The sequence below is a fragment of the Phyllobates terribilis genome, unplaced genomic scaffold (assembly GCF_046119375.1).
Source record: "Phyllobates terribilis strain yellow unplaced genomic scaffold, ASM4611937v1 Scaffold_7__3_contigs__length_470593459, whole genome shotgun sequence".
Classification (NCBI taxonomy): Eukaryota; Metazoa; Chordata; class Amphibia; order Anura; family Dendrobatidae; genus Phyllobates; species Phyllobates terribilis.
In genome coordinates, this window is record NW_027362767.1 from 390106334 (window position 1) to 390124027 (window position 17694).

Here is a 17694-nt window from a genome sequence, read left to right on the forward strand (position 1 = left end):
CGGGCACCTCCATTTTGGAGGAGGTGCCTTTTATATGGGAGGTCCTCCGGCAATTGGCCGGGGACACCTTAGGACGGCGCGCGCGGCCCCTTTAAGAGGGAGGGAGAGCGCGCGCGCGCGCCCTAAGCACAGTGGCCGGGAAGGAGCGCGCGCTGCCAGCAGAGCAGTAGGAGGACGCCGGGCACGGAGCAGAGAGGTGAGGGGAACAGCGTCCCTGCCTAGCAGAGGGCAGGGACGCCGGCGCTACACCCTGTACCGTCACTCCCCTCATCTGCCAACTTTGCAAACTTATTGGGGTGTGCCAGATCAGGACTAGCCTCCCTGGCACTCTTCCCTCTATCCCCCCTTCTAATTGTCACCCAACTAACGGCCTCACTGTCCTGCAGCTCCCGACTACCACCCTCCCCCACATCTACCCCAGTGAGCTGCTGCTCAGTGAGCAGCAGACTCCTTTCCATGTTTGTCAATGGATCTCAGTGTTGCCAGCTGCTCATTTAGATCCAGTATCTGGGCTTCCACAACGTGCACACATCTCGCGCAGCAGTAAGCAACCCCGACCGGTTGTACACTGGATAGCATTGTCAATAATGGAGCTCATTTCCTAATGGGGATTGTAATAGACAGAATGTTAAGTAAATAGAAAAGTAAAGAATTAATGAAATACAGACAGCAATTCAGTCCAAAGTCCTCCCTTCCAAACTCTCTGAATCCAAGTCACTGAAAAACAAGTCACACACTTACTTTCATTCGCACAAGTCACACACTCAGCTCGTTCACACTCGCAAATTAAGAGATTTAAAGATTTTTTTTTCCCTTTTCCAGCAATGCACCCTTCACCTCAATGCACTTCCAAAGGACTGGATGCCCAACCAGCTGCCCCTTATAAACCCTTAATTATGATCCCTTCCCCTTAATTAACCCCTTGTGAGTAAAGCTACACCTCAGGATTTTAGTGCAATGTAATTAACCCTTAAATTCACAGGTAGTAAACTAAGAAACTAAAAACTAGGTTTTAAAATGCCCAATAAAACTAAACAGGTAGAAAAGCACTCAGCAGGTCACAATGCAGCAACTCACTACAATTCACACAGGTATTTTCTGCAGGATTCCCCTGTAGCTTGTAGCTGTAGCTTGGTTCAGATGGGCTACTCCACTGACTAACATACATTCCTACTATGCCCGAAAGGATTTACAGGGCTAGATGCAGTAAAAAATTGTTATTAGATACACAGTGGTGTAGCTTGGTTCAGATGGGCTACTCCAAGGACTACCAGACACTGCTACAGGCCCAAAAGGATTTACTGGGCTAGATGCAGTAAAAAATTGTTATTTAATACACAGTGGTGTAGCTTGGTTCAGATGGGCTACTCCAATGTCTACCAGACACTGATACAGGCCCAAAAGGATTTACTGGGCTAGATGCAGTAAAAAAAATTTTATTAGATACCCAGGTGGTGTAGCTTTGTTCAGATGGGCTACTCCACTGACTACCAGACACTGCTACTATGCCCAAAAATATTTACTGGGCTAGATGCAGTAAAAAAATTGTATTAGATACCCAGTGGTGTAGCTTGCAACACAGATAGGCTACTCCACTGACTAACACACACTGCAAGAGGCCCAAAAGGATTGGCTTAGCTATATTTAGCTAAATGCTGTGAAAAACACTTGCACAGCACTGGCACTGACCTGCCTGGAAAAAAGTGCTAGGAACTGCAGTAACCTAGCCCTCAAAAGGGCTGTAATTACAACTAGTCCCTACTCCCTAAACCAATCTGTCTATTTAACAGCAAATTTGCTTGCAATTCACACAGTTAGAAAGTATAGCTCCTACAGCAGCAGCGGTGCCGTCTAACACTCAGCTGTAGCAGTGAGAAAATGGTGGCGACGGGGAAAATGACTGGGCAAGGACATGTAACATACACAGCCAATGACACATGCCCTTGCTTGTGTGAAAAAAAGCACTTCGCTGCGTGTGCGCGCTGCTGATAGGCTGACAGACTGCACCTCCCCATTGTAAATGCGGGAAAGAAAAAAAATGGAGATCGGCATTATTTCTGCAGAGATCCATCCCCTGCCCCTCCCCCCGCCCACTCTACACTGAAACTGTCTATTAACATTGATAAACAGTATTACTGTGAAAAAATCCAGTTACGATTTTGGTGTACGAACAGTTATCGAACATAACCTCGAACAGCCAAATTTTTTGCAAATCGTTCGGGTTCCTCGAACGGCTCGAACACTGCCCAAAACAGCTTGAATTTCATATTGGCAAACAGTTTGAGTCGAACACCGCTCATCTTTATACCTGACCTAGTAGATCTGTACAATCACATACCTGTGAGTTCTTATAATTGTACCCCAGCGTACCTCATGAGAGCAAGACTCGTAAAATTGCCCATGTACCTGGATCTCGGAGTGGTAGAACCTGATTCAGATATGTCCACTGTAGACTGGGACACAAATCGGCAGGAGCAGTGCAGGAGAGTACAGGCCTGTGTCGAAGACAGTATAAACAGAGTAAGGGAAAAGCAAGAAGAACAGTACAATAAGCATGCACCAGAAGAACGCTTGGCACCTGGAGAAATCGTGCTAAAGAGGAAGAGAAGAGGCCAAAAGCTTGATGACCAGTGGGAAAGATTGCCCTACACTGTATTAAATTCCAGATTTGACAACAGCAAAACCTGCCTGATCAGCAAGGACAGAGGGAAGACAACTGAAACAGTCTCAAGAGACCACTTGAAATTATGCCCAGGTCTACTGAAGCCACAGGAGAAAGAAGTACCTCTTATAGTACCGGAAGAACCCAAAGAAGATGTACTTCATACAGTTCTAGGAAATTTCCCTGCAGACTGGCCTCAACTTGATGGAGCAGTTATCATACCAGTGATACACTTCTATCAGCAACCAGAAGAACATCCACTGCAAGTATTACCTGTAAGCGCCCTGGAAGAGTCTGCTCAGGAACAGGAAGAGTCCCCAGTAAGAGGAGAAGCACCAGTTGAAGCAGAGCCTGAAGGCTCAGTAAACAGTGTACTTGCCAGTCCCATAGAGAGATTGAGGCAGTTCTATGACTTACCTGCACATTGATCTGACAGGTTAACAGATAGTGCATGCACAGACATTAGTAACACCCCTGCAGCCACGCCCAGGGCCTACGTTGAGGGTTTTTGGGCGGGTCCCTCATGCTGCTCCATTTTCACCTTCACCAGAGAAATGGACACCTGTAATGGATCTCACTGAGACTTTAAGAAAGGTGTATTATATGTTTTAAGAAAATGTTATTATTGTTATTATAATTGTTGTTGTTGTAACCTTTTACAAAATGCTTCAGTCCAGGAGTACTGAGTTGTACTAGGGGGGATGTGGCACCTTGCTGTTCACAGGTACCACAGGACCCAAAAGGGTGCACGGATGGACTTCTCCACAAGAGGCCCTCACTACACACAAACACCTCCACCCTTCCACCTCATACCACCAGAGGGAGCCCTGTTAGGGATATATATACTGGAGGGTGGAGTTAGGTAGTCAGATAGTGAAAGAATGTGCTGACCCTAGGAGAGCAGTGAAGACACAGCACGCTGGCTGCTGTGCTGAGACAAGTCAAGGCCTGCAGCACATGCTGAAGCCTGAGTTGAGGGCCCTGAGTGTGGCCGGAGGCAAGCAGAGGAGAGAAGTGATAAGGGGGAAGAGGAGCATCATAGGTTCACCCCAGAATACCAGCCGGACACCGGGTCCGCGCCTATGGGGGCATCTACACCCAGTAGGGATCGCTGGCATACCAGGAGGGCTACAAGTCCCCGGTAGACCTGAAGCTAAACCCATCGACAGGCCAAGAATCACGAAGGCCCCAGTTTCCAGGGAGAGTGGTTGCCAGAGGAAAGTCCTACTACAAAGCCAGCAGGTGAGAGAGAGAGAGAAACAGCATAGAAGCCAGGCCTAGCTCCAGGCAGGTCAGAAACTTAGAAAGAGGAAGCAATGGACCAGGAGGCCTTATACCTGCTCACTGGGGAGAGTCCAGAAGTGCACCCTTCCTACTGAGTACCCTGGACCGTACCAGTTATCCACACCAGTAAAGGTACTGAAGCAAACCCCTGTGTGCGTGTCCGTCATTTCCCCTGATCCGACCTGGCCACCTCTCACCTGCATCCCCATCCATCCTACACTGCCCTGGGGCCCTCTCCACCTATGGGGAGCCGCTCCAACCAAGCTGCCCTATCAACTGCCACAGAGGTCTGCAGCAGCGCTAGTACCGATTACCGGAAACCACAGGCGGCGTCACGAGACAAAACTACTATTCATCCCAACAAGTGATGAGCCCCTTTTCAAGAGAGACTCCAGAGTACGGGCCCGGGAGCCGACTGCTGTGACAACCTACAATAAGGTAAAGGCACGGGTACCGAGTCCCCAATATCCCCTGGGCGAGTCAAAAGTGTTCTATAATAAGTATATGTTATTAAGTATTTATATTTTTATATTAATAGCCAAGTGAAAAAAACTTTAAATAGTTTCCAGATTCTCTACTAAAGCAAATTTAATAATCTGTGCCAAACTATTTTCCATAGCTTCCATATCAGATTTGCTGTGTAGACTGGGACAGAATGAGCAGAGTCATCTTATTATAGTTAAAGGGTGGGTGAGTTGACATTTAAGTTTTAATGCTGGGGACCCAGATAAGGTAAGATAAGGACACTATGCACACAGATAACACTCGGCATCTAGCTCTCCTGCTTCTACCTATTTTCTAGAAGAGGAACCTTAGCTCCATCATTTTCTTCAGACTGGAATATTTTTTTTACCATTCTGTATTGTAACTGCTGTTCATAGCAGCCATCACACACCCTGCTGCAAGTCCTCAAAAACTAGAATAAAATGAAGTCCTAAATATAGTTGCCTCTTCTCCCATAACAGCCCAACCATTGGATCCGACATTCTATTTTGCCAAAGCGGTCTCTAACGTCATCTGTTCAGTGGTTTTTGGAGATCGATTTGAATATGAGGACAAAGAATTTCTGAAGCTATTGGGTCTCCTAACTGAAGTTTTTAAAGGTTTTAGCTCCTTTTGGGGACAGGTAAGGAAGGATTTGCTTCAAATCCTGAAATATATTAATGCAAAGTGTTGCATGCTATATCTTTCCTGCATCAATTTCTTTCAGATGTACAATGTCTATCCAAAAGTTGTAGGAAAGATGCCCGGGCCTCATCATAAATTTTTCAATGCCATTGACGGTATTCAGGAAGTTATTGCAAAACATGTGAAAATGCATAAGGAAACTTTAGATCTCAACGATCCTCGGGATTTTATTGACTGCTTCCTTATTAAGATGGAACAGGTAAGGTTGTTCCATAGATTGTACATAGGAACCTAGGTAGGACATGAGTGGAGGGGCTCATGGACCAAGTCGTGGATACTAATGTGTTTATGTGGGAGGTGGGGAAAGAGCACCAAGAAGACACCTAACCATGACCAAGATATTGATATAAAGTGTTGCCCAGGATAATGCAGAATCAAGCCTTGACATTGTCTTACATGATTTAGGTAATATAGAGATTTTTATTAATAATTTTTGGTGCCCAACAATTTGGACACATTACTGGGTCTAAACCATATATTGGCTACGCCAGAGTTGCAAACTTTATTTTATTTTTTTTTTGCACCACGTTCCAAAAATCACAGATATTCAACATGGGAAATCCATAAAAAATCACTAAGATCATAAAAGATTCTTGTCTACAGACCATAATTCTAATATGACATTAGCTGCATTCACAGTAACCTGTAATTGATAATTACAGTCATAATAATCCAAACAAATTTCTCCATCTTCAACAAAATTACAGACGCCTCAATTTATTTTTACAGACAGGGAAAAAAAGGGCCCTACTTTAAAGGCTTAACGACGAATTTCTGGATGTTCGGCAACTTTGAGCTATGCCCCTGTCTGCATGGGGCTATTTCTAATAGGGGAGGATCACACAGGAAAATTGATTGCATAGTCTAATAAACGCCTCCATAAATATTAGAAGAAAATGGGCCGATGACCAATAGTTAGTTGGTTGAATGAACGATCATTTTTCAATGGCTGTAAACACTTCACAGACCACATTGGCAAATATTGGATTTTTTTTCAGCTGATGTCTCCAGTGTGGATCATTACCTAAAAAAATCCAACACTTATGTTTTGAATGATGACAAACATTTGTTGAGTAGTTGTCGGTCGAAACGAACGGTCATCCGTTTCACTGAATCAGCCCACGATCATTAGTTATGGTCAAATTTGGCCGTTTTATCTAATATGTGTGGTCTCTCTAACAGATTATATTTCTCAAGCAATAGTTTCTGCAGGCATCTATCATTTTATGTTTATATTTATTTACACAGGAAAAAGGTATACCTGATACTGAATTTCACATGGAAGGCATTGTCAAGACAGCATATGATTTGTTTGACGCTGGGACAGAAACTGTCAGCACAACAATGCGTTATGGATTGATGATTCTTCTCAAGCATCCAGATGTTGAAGGTTCGTAAAGTCCTTAAAATTCTAATCCGCATAGATAAGCAGATTATCTCTAAAGTTCGCGCTGAAATCCCCAGGACTTTCAGGCTGGGATGGGACTTCTGGTTTTGATTGAATATAGGGCAATATTGAGCATGCGTGCAAAGTCATTGCGCATGCTACAACATCATAATTCTGTGACCTTTTGCATGCTTGCACAGAACCCTCCAAGCGTTAGACACCTGGGGATTTCAGTGCTAGCGCAGATGATCTGAAGATGCCTTGAGGACCAGATGTGTGTGACAAAAAGGGGTTCAGAGAGGTGGGTATAGGATTTTTTTTGTTTCAACATTTTGATGGCCTTTTACACAGTAGAAAATTGGTGGCCAGCAGCCTGTTTACTCATATATGTTGCACACATTGAAATGCACTGCTTGAGATCCTCAAAATTGTCACAAACTTGCACAAAAAAGTAATTTAGTCACCAAAAACTGGGGCACTTTACTACAATTACTACAATTTACTACAATTGATGACCTAACCAATATCCCTACTGGAAGTGTGACTCAAGAGGAAGGTTGCCATGGTCTTTAATTATTTCAAGTAATCTCTAAGTTTGAACCCCAATTTTCTTCCATCTTTACAGAACGCATCCATCAAGAGATCGACAAAGTGATTGGAAGGAACAGGGCTCCATGTACAGAGGATCGACCTCATATGCCCTACATGGATGCGGTAATCCATGAAATTCAAAGATACATTGATCTCGTACCACTGGGAATCCCACATAAAGTAATCCGAGATGTAAAGTTTAGAGATTTTCTTATTCCACAGGTAAAATGGTGCTGTTCTCTGTACTCAGTGATAGAAGCTCGTAGATGTGGAAAAGTAATAACTATGATACATCTCAATAGTCTAATGATATTAAATAGAAATGAATAGTTGGTTGTGATAGTTACTATTTATGTACCCAGATTGTTATTTCTAGGGTACAACCATCTACCCAATGCTCGGTTCAGTTCTACGAGATCCGAAACAGTTTAAATATCCGAATCAGTTCAATCCGGGACATTTCTTGGATGATAACGGCAAGTTCATTCGGAAGGATGGATTCATGCCATTCTCATCAGGTAAGTGCATGATATTAGAAGATTAAGCAACAATGGTAAGGCTAGAATTGATCATCATGGACTTTAGAGTTTTTAAGGTTGGACTATTAATTTAGGGTAGATTTATATAAAGTATCTCAAGGAGAGTAGCTAAGGTCAAACTAACAAAGTAATCACTGGACAAGGTCATTAAATCAAGGAACATTTCACTGGTGACAAAGACATGCCTGGTACATAGTTTGATCTTTTCTGTGGTAACATATGAATGCAAAACCTGAATGATAAAGAAACAAGACAGAAGAAGAAGTGACGCCTTCGAAATCTGATGCTGGAGAAGGGAGTTATCAATACCATGGATGGCAAGAAGAACAAACTAATCAATTTTAGAACAAATCAAGCCAGACATGTCCCTCAAAGCACGGATACCAAAGCTACGAATTTCCTACTTTGGACACATCATATGAAGACAGCAATCACTGGAGTAGGACATGGTCAAAAGAATGGAAGGGACAGGCCAAAGAGGAAGACCAGTAGCCCAATGGCTTGATATCATCAAGATAACAACCGAGAAGACCCTGGTGGACCTATCTTGGCTTGCACAATAAAGATCTTCCTACAGAAAGTTCATCCATCAAATCGCCATAGCTCATGATCAAGCCGAAAACTGGTAAATAAATGAAATAAATCTCAAGCAACCAAGAGACACAACCCCTGGTGTTACTCAACTACTAAAGTAATATGGGTGAAGAATTCTTTAATCTGATAAATTGTTTGAAAAAACTTACTTCACTAATATGAATATCTTTCTCTAAAAGTAATTTTTTTAAACCATTTTTTAACATTCTCCAATTCATCTTATGAAACTTGCATTTTTATTACCATGAGATTAAAGTCTGGATGATGGTACTTAAAAGTGACTTTTATATTAGTATGATTAGTGTTACAATTACTTAGTGATAAGATAATTCCATGACCAAAATTTCACCCTATAATAAATACCATTGTTTCATTTTAATGCAGCATAGAGAATTTATATTTAGTGAAGAGTGAGAAACAATTTAACTTACAATTTTTGGCTAAAATTAATTAATTTTATTTAAAATTATATAATTCTCCTAAAGAAGCTTTTGTTCCAATGTGGCTAACTCAAAACTTAGAAAATAACCCACTACAACCTCTAGCACTAAAATGAGGCGCTCTTCTCCTCTTCCTTTTGGAGTGAAACACTAATTAGTAAAAAAGGCAGAACATTACACCCTAGACTACTGTCTAGTCTGGCTAACCCTAGTCTCGTCCCTGATATCCATTGATCTTTGGCACTGTTGCATTAGAAAGAGATCTAAAACTTGTAATGTTTGGGAGACAGAAAACTAAGGGTTGATTTACTAAAATATTTCTTTATTTTCCAGGAAAACGGATCTGTCTTGGAGAAGGTCTGGCAAGAATGGAGCTTTTTTTGTTTTTCACGACTATTTTACAGAACTTCAGCCTCCGATCACTTGTGGACGTAGCAGAAATAGACTTAACACCATTAATGAGTGGATTTTTAAATTTTCCTCGTTATTACCAGTTGGCCTTCATCCCGCGCTGATTCATTTCGCACAATTGTTATTACATTTATTTCTGCTTTCAGCATTTATAAGGTTGAAATTTGGACTTTTACAAGAATTAAATATTTGGAAGCTAAAGTTATTTGTCAATAGTTGATTTGGTGATGATTTAAAACTAAAAAAAAGTATTCGAGGGAATCAATCAATAGGTTTCACTCTGGAAAACTGCTGATAGTGATAGATAGAAGACCTGGAAATCTGTTTGAACATACAGTTGTGCTCAAAAGTTTACATAACCTGGCAGAATTTTTGCTTTCTTGGCCTTGTTTCAGAGAATATGAACTCGAACAAAAAACTTTTTCTCTACTCATGGTTATTGGTTGGGTGAAGCCATTTATTGTCAAACTAATGTGTTTTCTCTTTTTAAATCTTAATGACAACCAAAAATATCCAAATGAATCTGATCAAGAGTTCACATACCCCAGTTCTTAATACCGTGTATTGCTCCCTGTAACATCAATGACAGCTTAAAGTGTTTTGTGGTAGTTGTGGATGAGGTTATTTATTTTTGTCAGATGGTAAACCTGCCCATTCTTCTTGACAAAAAGCCTCCAGTTCCTATAAATTCCTGGGCTGTCTAGCATGAACTTCTCAATGATATTGAGGTCAGGAGACTGAGATGGCCACTCCAAAACCTTCACTTTATTCTGCTATAGTCCATGACAGGTCGACTTGGCCTTGTGTTTTGGATCGTCATGTTGGAACATCCAAGTACATCCCATGCGCAGCTTCCAGGCTGATGAGTGCAAATTTTCTTCCAGTATTTGCTGATAACGTGCTGCATCCATCTTTCCTTCAACTTTTACCAATTTTCCTGTGCCTTTTTAGCTCACACATCCCCAAAACATCAACGATCCACCTCCGTGCTTAACAGTAGGGATGGTGTTCCTTTAATCATTGGCCCTGTTGACCTCTTTCCAAATGTAACATTTATGCTTGTGGCCAAAAAGTTCAATTTTGGTCTCATCACTCCAAATTACCTTATTCCAGAAGATTTTAGCCTTGTCTCTGTACTGTTTGGCATATTGTAGGCGAGATACTTTGTGATATTTGAGCAGTAATGGCTTTCTTCTGGCGACTCGACCATGCAGCCCATTTTTATTCAAGTGCCTTCTTATGAGCATCTTGAAACAGCCACACGGCGTTTTCTTTCCAGTCAGGACCTCGTACCTTTAGGCTAGAATCATATAGAATTTATATCTGTGTCTCCTTAGGTAAATCCATTCTTCCAATCTAATGGTCTCAGAGAATCTGATCTTTGATTCTCCCTGTAAAGTCTCTTTCCAATTTCTGTGTCCAGTCTCTTTGCAGCAGGATGAAAAAAAACCTTTTTGTAGTTACATATAAAGGTCATTAATCACAGGTTGGGGTTAGGGAGGACATTACTCACAGCTCAGAGATAAATGTGCAGGGCTCACTCAGGTCTCATTGTTGAGCTAATCAATTTACATAGTTGGTATCACAGGGGGCTCTTGTAAATAAACATCTAGCTGGCTTTTAGTGCAATATGTAATTAGCATATTAACAACATCATTGTTTCCAAACGAATAGAAGTCAACATTCAATTTTAGACACATAATAGGGTGTCCTTGAGCAGCCACAGAAATACACATACATTGACAAGTCAACATAAACATAATAGTGCATTTCCTTGGATTAACAAATCTAAACATCTGGCTGACTAAGATTATTAGCTATATTATCAGGCCTCTGTATGGATGTAAGTCAATGATCTGAGAGGTGTGAACGGTGGAAGTGAGCACACAGCTTCCTTGCTTTTTGAATCTCATCCAGGCTGGGATAGTGGCAGAGAAATCACATTACCACCAGGTTGAGAATATGAGCCATGCAAAACAAGTGTGTGAGCTCATTTTGTCATAGGGTCACCACTAGGTTCGCACCGTTATCGCACACGTCCTTCCCTGACTCCAGCTTCAGCAGAGACAGCCATTACTCAAACTAAACCTGTCCACAACTCTTCAGCTGTATGACTGCGATATACAAATCATATTAATTACTCTCCTCATCTTCCTCCTCCACCTCCTCAGATGAGCTTTTCAGCTGCGTGACTCTGGGTTCACACCATGTAGGATCTTCAACCTCATTATCATCCAATGTGTTATTCCATTCCTCACCCTGAGAGTGACCCTTCTCCTCTTGTTGCCCTGACAGCACAGTACAGTCCGCATGAGCATCAGGTATCTGAAACTCACAAGGATCACCCCCCACGGTATTTAACGTCTGGTGATGAGGGTCATGAACCTGCTCCGACCCTACTTCGTCCTGCCCCGAATCCAACCGAAAAAAAAATTGCGCATCGGTGCAGATGCTTTACTCCTCTTGACTCTGTGAATGTTTGGAGAACACTTCTGATGAAAATGGAATAGAATGGGAGAACAGTTCGACAGACTCACCCTTCTGTGGTTCCCTACAGTCAGTTGGGCAGTTGGACAGTTGTGACATTGGGGTAAACAAGGATAATTAGAGTGCAACCTCTGTGGACTCTAATGTCTGTGATGTTGAGGTGGAGGAAAAAGAGCAAAGACCACTTGAAGCAGCGCTTGTCATCCCCTGGAGCACCTGCTCTCTCTAGCCCTTATCAACAAGATGTATCACTGTGAGGTTGCCAAAAAAGGGAGTGGACTAGGCTGTACAGTGAGAGAAGTTGTCAGTTGTCTTTGGATAGGACATGACAGTGTTGGATCACTAGTGCTTTCACTAACGTTACCACCTACCCCACTTATACCTTGAACATCAAGCCTATTTCTTCTTCCACCACCACCTCTCTTTTTCCCCACTCATTTTGCTCAGATAATGTGGTAGTAGCAAGCTATTAGCAAAAAAAAAAAGATTTTTCACTCTGCACCAGTTCTGCACACAGCTGAATTTCAGTGGCACTAAATAACAAGGTGAGATATGACTTGCTGTATCACGTTAGTAACGGAAGACAGTATTTTTTCCATGTGGATGAGGCCTCTATAACATAGGAGATATGTTCAAAACTATTTCAAACTGAGATGTCCCTTGCTGTATAACGTTAGTAACAGAAGGAAGTTTTTTTTGTAGTGTATATGACGCCTGTATAACATAGCAGATATGGTCAAAACTATCTCAAACTGAGATGTCTCCTCCTGTATCACATTAGTAACAGTAAAAAGTGTTTTTCTTTACTGTGGATGAGGCCTGTATAACATAGGAGATATTCTCCATACTATTTCAAACTGAGATGTCCCATGCTGTATCACGTTAGTAACAAAAGAAAGCATTTTTTTCTGTGGATGAGGCCTGTATAACATGGAATATATTCTCCAAGATATTTCAAACTCAAATCTAGCCTGCTGTATCACATTAGTCACAGAAAAAAATAGATTTTTTGAGTCTGCATAAGGTCTGCATACAGCTGAATTTCATCGCCACAAAATGACATTAGCAAATTAAAAAAAAATTATATTTGTACTCTGCATACAGCTTAATTTCAGGGTAAAGACTTGTGTATAAGGTAAAAAAAATAACCAAAAGCAAAAATACTCCTCAACACCTTGGACTATGTTCACAAGTAGCATTTTTTATGCGTTTTTGTACTTTTGTATTGCTTTCAACCCTGACAAATGCATTCACCGGGGAATGTCATTTTAACATTTTACAACCTTATCTGGCCATGTGCTGTGTGACACATGCATACAGTGCTAAAAAGACATGGGAACAGCATGGGGAAGACCCCTGGAAGCATCTCTGACACCCAGTTCACTGCCTAAAAGTGTGCCCTTCAGAAGTCATCCTTGCAGCATCAGAAGATGCAGACTTGCAACTATCCCCATGCAAGTCTTTGTCCCAGATCAGTGTTCAATTGTACCTCCCCCATTCCTTGCAATGCAAGCGCAAATATGCAGCCAACCACCCACCCACGCACAGGCTGCAATACCATACTGCTTGCTTGCACTTGAAATGGGGCCTTTTAGGTATGTTTAGGCGTAATTTTGCCACCACGTCATGGCTGCGTTGGCGGCCTGGTATCCATACTCAGTCCCCAGCCGCCCGGCGGCCGGGTGTCCACACTTGGTCCCCAGCCGCCCCACGGCCGGGTGTCTACACATGGTCCTCAGCCGCATGGGGACAGCCGGGTGTCCATAAATGGTCCCCAGCCGCCCCTATTTCTCCTGTCAACGTCCCCCACGCAATGGATGAGCCCACAAGAGAACCAGACTCCTCCGGTGGGCCCTGGAATCTCCATCAGGGAAGTTGAGAGTGCCAAGGTGAGGAGCATGATGATGATGATAGAAGTTAGCATCTGCTTTATTTTCTTGGAATGCAAGCGTAAGTGTGCAGCTTGCCACCCACCCACCTCCAGGCTGCAATGCCATACTGATAGCTTGAAATGGGGCCTTTTAGTTTGGAGGAGGCCGAAGCTGGCAACTACCTCATGGCTGCTTTGGCAGCGAGGTATCCATACTCAGTCCCCAGCCGCCCCTATTTGTCCCAGTGTGTCTTATACATAAGATTAAGCGCGCATACCAAAACATTACCTGTGCCCTCCCCAGTGCATTTAGTGGGAAGGACAGCCTATGCCACTGTAGTGTGTGTATGCCAACCCCCTGTTCATGGTACATGTGAAGATGCATCCCACTCTGGACCTGTCATTGCAGACTTGCAACTATCACCGTTCAAGTCTTTGTCCCAGGGCAGTGTTCGAATGTACCTCTCCCATTCCTTGCAATGCAAGCGCAAGAATGCAGCCTGTCACCCACCCACCCCGCAGACTGCAATACCATACTGCTTGCTTGCACTTGAAATTGGGCCTTTTAGGCATGTGGAGGCGGAATCTGGCCACCACGTCATGGTTGCCTTGGCGGCCTGGTATCCATACTTAGTCCCCAGCCGCCCGGCGGCCGGGTGTCCATAGTCAGTCCCCAGCCACCCCGCGGCCGGGTGTCCACACACGGTCCCCAGCCGCCTAGGGGCGGCCGAGTGTCCATAAATGATCCTTAGCCACTCCTATTTCTCCTGTCAACCTCCCCTACACACTTTTCTTAGCCCGGCCTGCTTTAGGGCAGCATTGGACGAGCCAAACAGAGAACCAGACTCCTCCTGTGGGCCCTGGCTTCTCCATCAGGGGAGTTGAGAGGTGCCAAGGTGAGGAGCATGATGAGGATGATAGAAGTTAGCATCTGCTTTATTTTCTTGGAATGCAAGCGCATGTACGTGGTAGTGGCTTGGCCTGAGGTGGTTAGCGTTTTGGCACATATTCTACCTCCTCCGAGGATTGCTGGATGTTTTCCTGCTACTATCCCAGTTCTATGACTCCCATTAAAACAAAGCTTCAGGTGATAAATGATGGATGAGGTAGTGGCAAAGGAAAAAGAGCAGGAGGAACAGGGACCATTCACATCAATATCAGGCCAGTCAACCACATATGTCTTCTAGGATAGGTTTCTGTAACAAAAGGAGCAGTTCGGCTACACAGTTATAGGGCATACAGTGAGTGCAATGCCTACAAAAAATTTTGAGGCACTCCAATGCCCCTTGGAAATGACATGGAGGTCAGAGGGCCTTAACTAAACCTTTTTTTCCATTTATAGCAACTGGGTCTCCTGTGCACTGTTGGCCTAAGCAGTGAATGGAAGGCTTTCCAAAAATTATGAGGAACTGCAATGCCTCTTGAAACAGGCGTGGATTACAGCGTACTAAAAACCTTCTACCCATTATTGGGGAGTGGGTCTCCCTTAGTTTTTGCCTTTGCATTGGGGTGGTCGCTGACCGCTTTTCCAAGATGGCTCACTTTATTCCCCTGCCTGGCCTTCCGTCTGCACCCGAGCTGGCTAAAGACTTTATCCGCCACATCTTCCGTCTTCATGGCCTGCCCCTCCACATCGTGTCGGATCGTGGGGTACAGTTCACCTCACGTTTCTGGAGAGCCACTTGTTAACTGCTAGACGTCACCCTGGACTTCTCTTCCGCTTACCACCCACAGTCCAATGGTCAAGTGGAGCGGATCAATCAGAACCTGACCAGTTACCTCCGGCACTTCGTTAATGCCCATCATTCTGACTGGGTGGATCTCCTACCATGGGCCGAGTTCTCCTATAACAATCACGAGAGCGAATCCTCCTCCAAATCCCCGTTTTTTGTAGTCTTCGGTCAGCATCCTCGGATTCCTTTTCCTGTCTCCACCTCTGTGGACAACCCGGCTGCGGAATCTCTCGTTAGCAAATTTTCCTCCATTTGGGAGAGTACCCGATCCGCACTCCTCCAGTCGTCCGAACGGATGAAAAGACACGCTGACAAAAAACGCCTGGATCCTCCACAATTTCGTCCTGGAGATAAAGTCTGGCTCTCCTCTAAATATGTCCGACTCAAGATACCTTCTTACAAGTTAGGGCCTCGGTTCATCGGTCCTCTGGAGGTCATCAGTCAGATCAACCCGGTGGCCTATAAATTAAAACTCCCGGCCAACTTACGGATCCCTAACTCCTTCCATGTATCTCTCCTCAAACCTGTGGTACTTAACTCTTTTTCCAAGTCTACAGGTACGCCTCCTGCTCCGGTTTCTGCTGAGGACGAGTTTGAGGTAGAGAACATTCTTGCCACCAAAAGGGTAAGAGGAGAGACCTTTTTTCTAGTAGATTGGAGGGGGTTTGGTCCTGAGGAGAGAACGTGGGAGCCCCGGGAGAACATCCATGCCCCTCTTATCCTAGCTAAATTTCTGTCTGGCCTAAAAAAGGGGGGGCCTAAAGGGGGGGGGGGTACTGTAGCGCCGGCGTCCCTGCCCTCTGCTAGGCAGGGACGCTGTTCCCCTCACCTCCCTGCTCCGTGCCCGGCGTCCTCCTCCCGCTCTGCTGGCAGCGCGCGCTCCTTCCCGTCCACTGTGCTTAGGGCGCGCGCTCTCCCTCCCTCTTAAAGGGGCCGCGCGCGCCGTCCTAAGGAGTCCCCGGCCTGCTAGTCTACCTGGAGGCTCCGCCGTCACGTGCTGTGACCACCTGCCTGTCCAGTGACTCCTGCTCACTCACCTGGGAGCGCTCATCTGCTGCCTGTCTGCTAGCCTACCTGGAGGCTCTGCCGTCACGTGCTGTGACCACCCGCCTGTCCAGAGACTTCTGCCCGCTCACCTGGGAGCGCTCATCTGCCGCCTGTCTGTTGGTCTTCCTGGAGGCTCCGCCGTCACGTGCTGTGACCACCCGTTCATCCAGAGACTCTCGCCTGCTCACCTGGGAGCTCACGTCTATCATCAGCCGCCACAGGTCGTACCAACCCTTTACCTAGAGACTGCCCCGGTCACTTGCCGTGACCATCTGCCCGTTCATCAAGAGACTGCCCCGGTCACTTGCCGTGACCATCTGCCCGTTCATTCAGAGACTGCCCCGGTCACTTGCCGTGACCATCAGCCCGTTCATCCAGAGACTGTCCCGGTCACTTGCCGTGACCTCCAGCCCGTTCACTCAGAGACTGTCCCGGTCACCTGCTGTGACCTCCTGCCCGTCTTCCCTGGTCGCCACCCGCTCCCTTACAAGGACTGCCCCCTTGTATAGTAGCTCAGAGGTTCCGCCTCCCACACCCGTTACAGTTTGCTCGGGCCATGGAACCCGGTGGCACCCAAGCTCCCTCGCTCTCGGACCTGTGTCATGAACTGTCCCGTCAAAGGTCCCAACAGGAGTCCATCCTGGGTCACCTGCGGAATGTCAATACTCGCCTGGACACTCTGACTGCTCCACCAGCAACCTCCGCCAGTGCCATGTCTCGCAATCCGGCAGCTCCGCTGCCCACTAATACCATGGTATCCTACCCCGGACCCCGGCTTTCTGCACCTCCTCGCTTCGGAGGCGACTCCGCCCAGGCTCGGGGCTTCATAAATCAGTGCACCCTGCACTTTGAACTATTGTCCTACCAGTTTAACTCCGACCGGGCCAAAATTGCATTCATCATGTCCCATCTCACCGGGGAGGCCCTGGCCTGGCTAAATCCTCTATGGGAGAGAGGAGACCCCCTGGTGTCCAACTTGCCTGCTTTTCTCACGGCTTTCCGGAAAGTCTTCGACGAACCCGGACGGAAGACCTCATCCGCATCATCACTGCTACGCCTCCGTCAGGGAAGTCTCACCGTGGGCCAATATGCCATACGGTTCCGTACCCTTGCCTCGGAGCTGGCCTGGGATAACGACGCTCTGGTATACGTTTTCTGGGAGGGTCTGTCCGGCCGTATTAAATATGAACTTGCCGGTCGGGACATTCCTACCACTCTCGATGACCTAATAACTCTTGCCACCCGGATTGACCTACGGTTCCAGGAGCGTGCCAAAGAGGTCACCCGTGAGAGGAGGTTACCATGTCTAGCTCCTACTTTTCAGAAACCCGTCACTCCCTCCGTCTCTACCCAGGTACACTCTCCTGAGTCTATGCAGGTCGACCAGACCAAGATGGTCAAACCCGTCAAAACTTACGCCGTGCCGAGGGGAGCTGCTTCTACTGTGGCAGTAAGGAGCAC

At 45.3% G+C, this 17694-nt stretch overlaps 1 protein-coding gene across 3 annotated transcripts in view; it reads left to right on the forward strand.

Annotated features, from left to right (window-relative positions):
- The window catches only part of LOC141153250 (cytochrome P450 2C19-like), a 104178-nt gene extending 94978 nt beyond the window's left edge, over nucleotides 1-9200 (forward strand). For 2 of the 3 annotated variants that reach the window (XM_073637954.1, XM_073637953.1), the window contains 6 exons: nucleotides 4912-5072; nucleotides 5157-5333; nucleotides 6383-6524; nucleotides 7147-7334; nucleotides 7489-7630; nucleotides 9019-9200. In XM_073637954.1, the coding sequence (XP_073494055.1) occupies nucleotides 4912-5072; nucleotides 5157-5333; nucleotides 6383-6524; nucleotides 7147-7334; nucleotides 7489-7630; nucleotides 9019-9200 (992 nt within the window). The remainder of the gene's footprint in view (nucleotides 1-4911; nucleotides 5073-5156; nucleotides 5334-6382; nucleotides 6525-7146; nucleotides 7335-7488; nucleotides 7631-9018) is intronic. The other variant, XM_073637955.1, reaches the window with a different exon arrangement.
- The last annotated feature ends 8494 nt before the right edge of the window (nucleotides 9201-17694 follow it).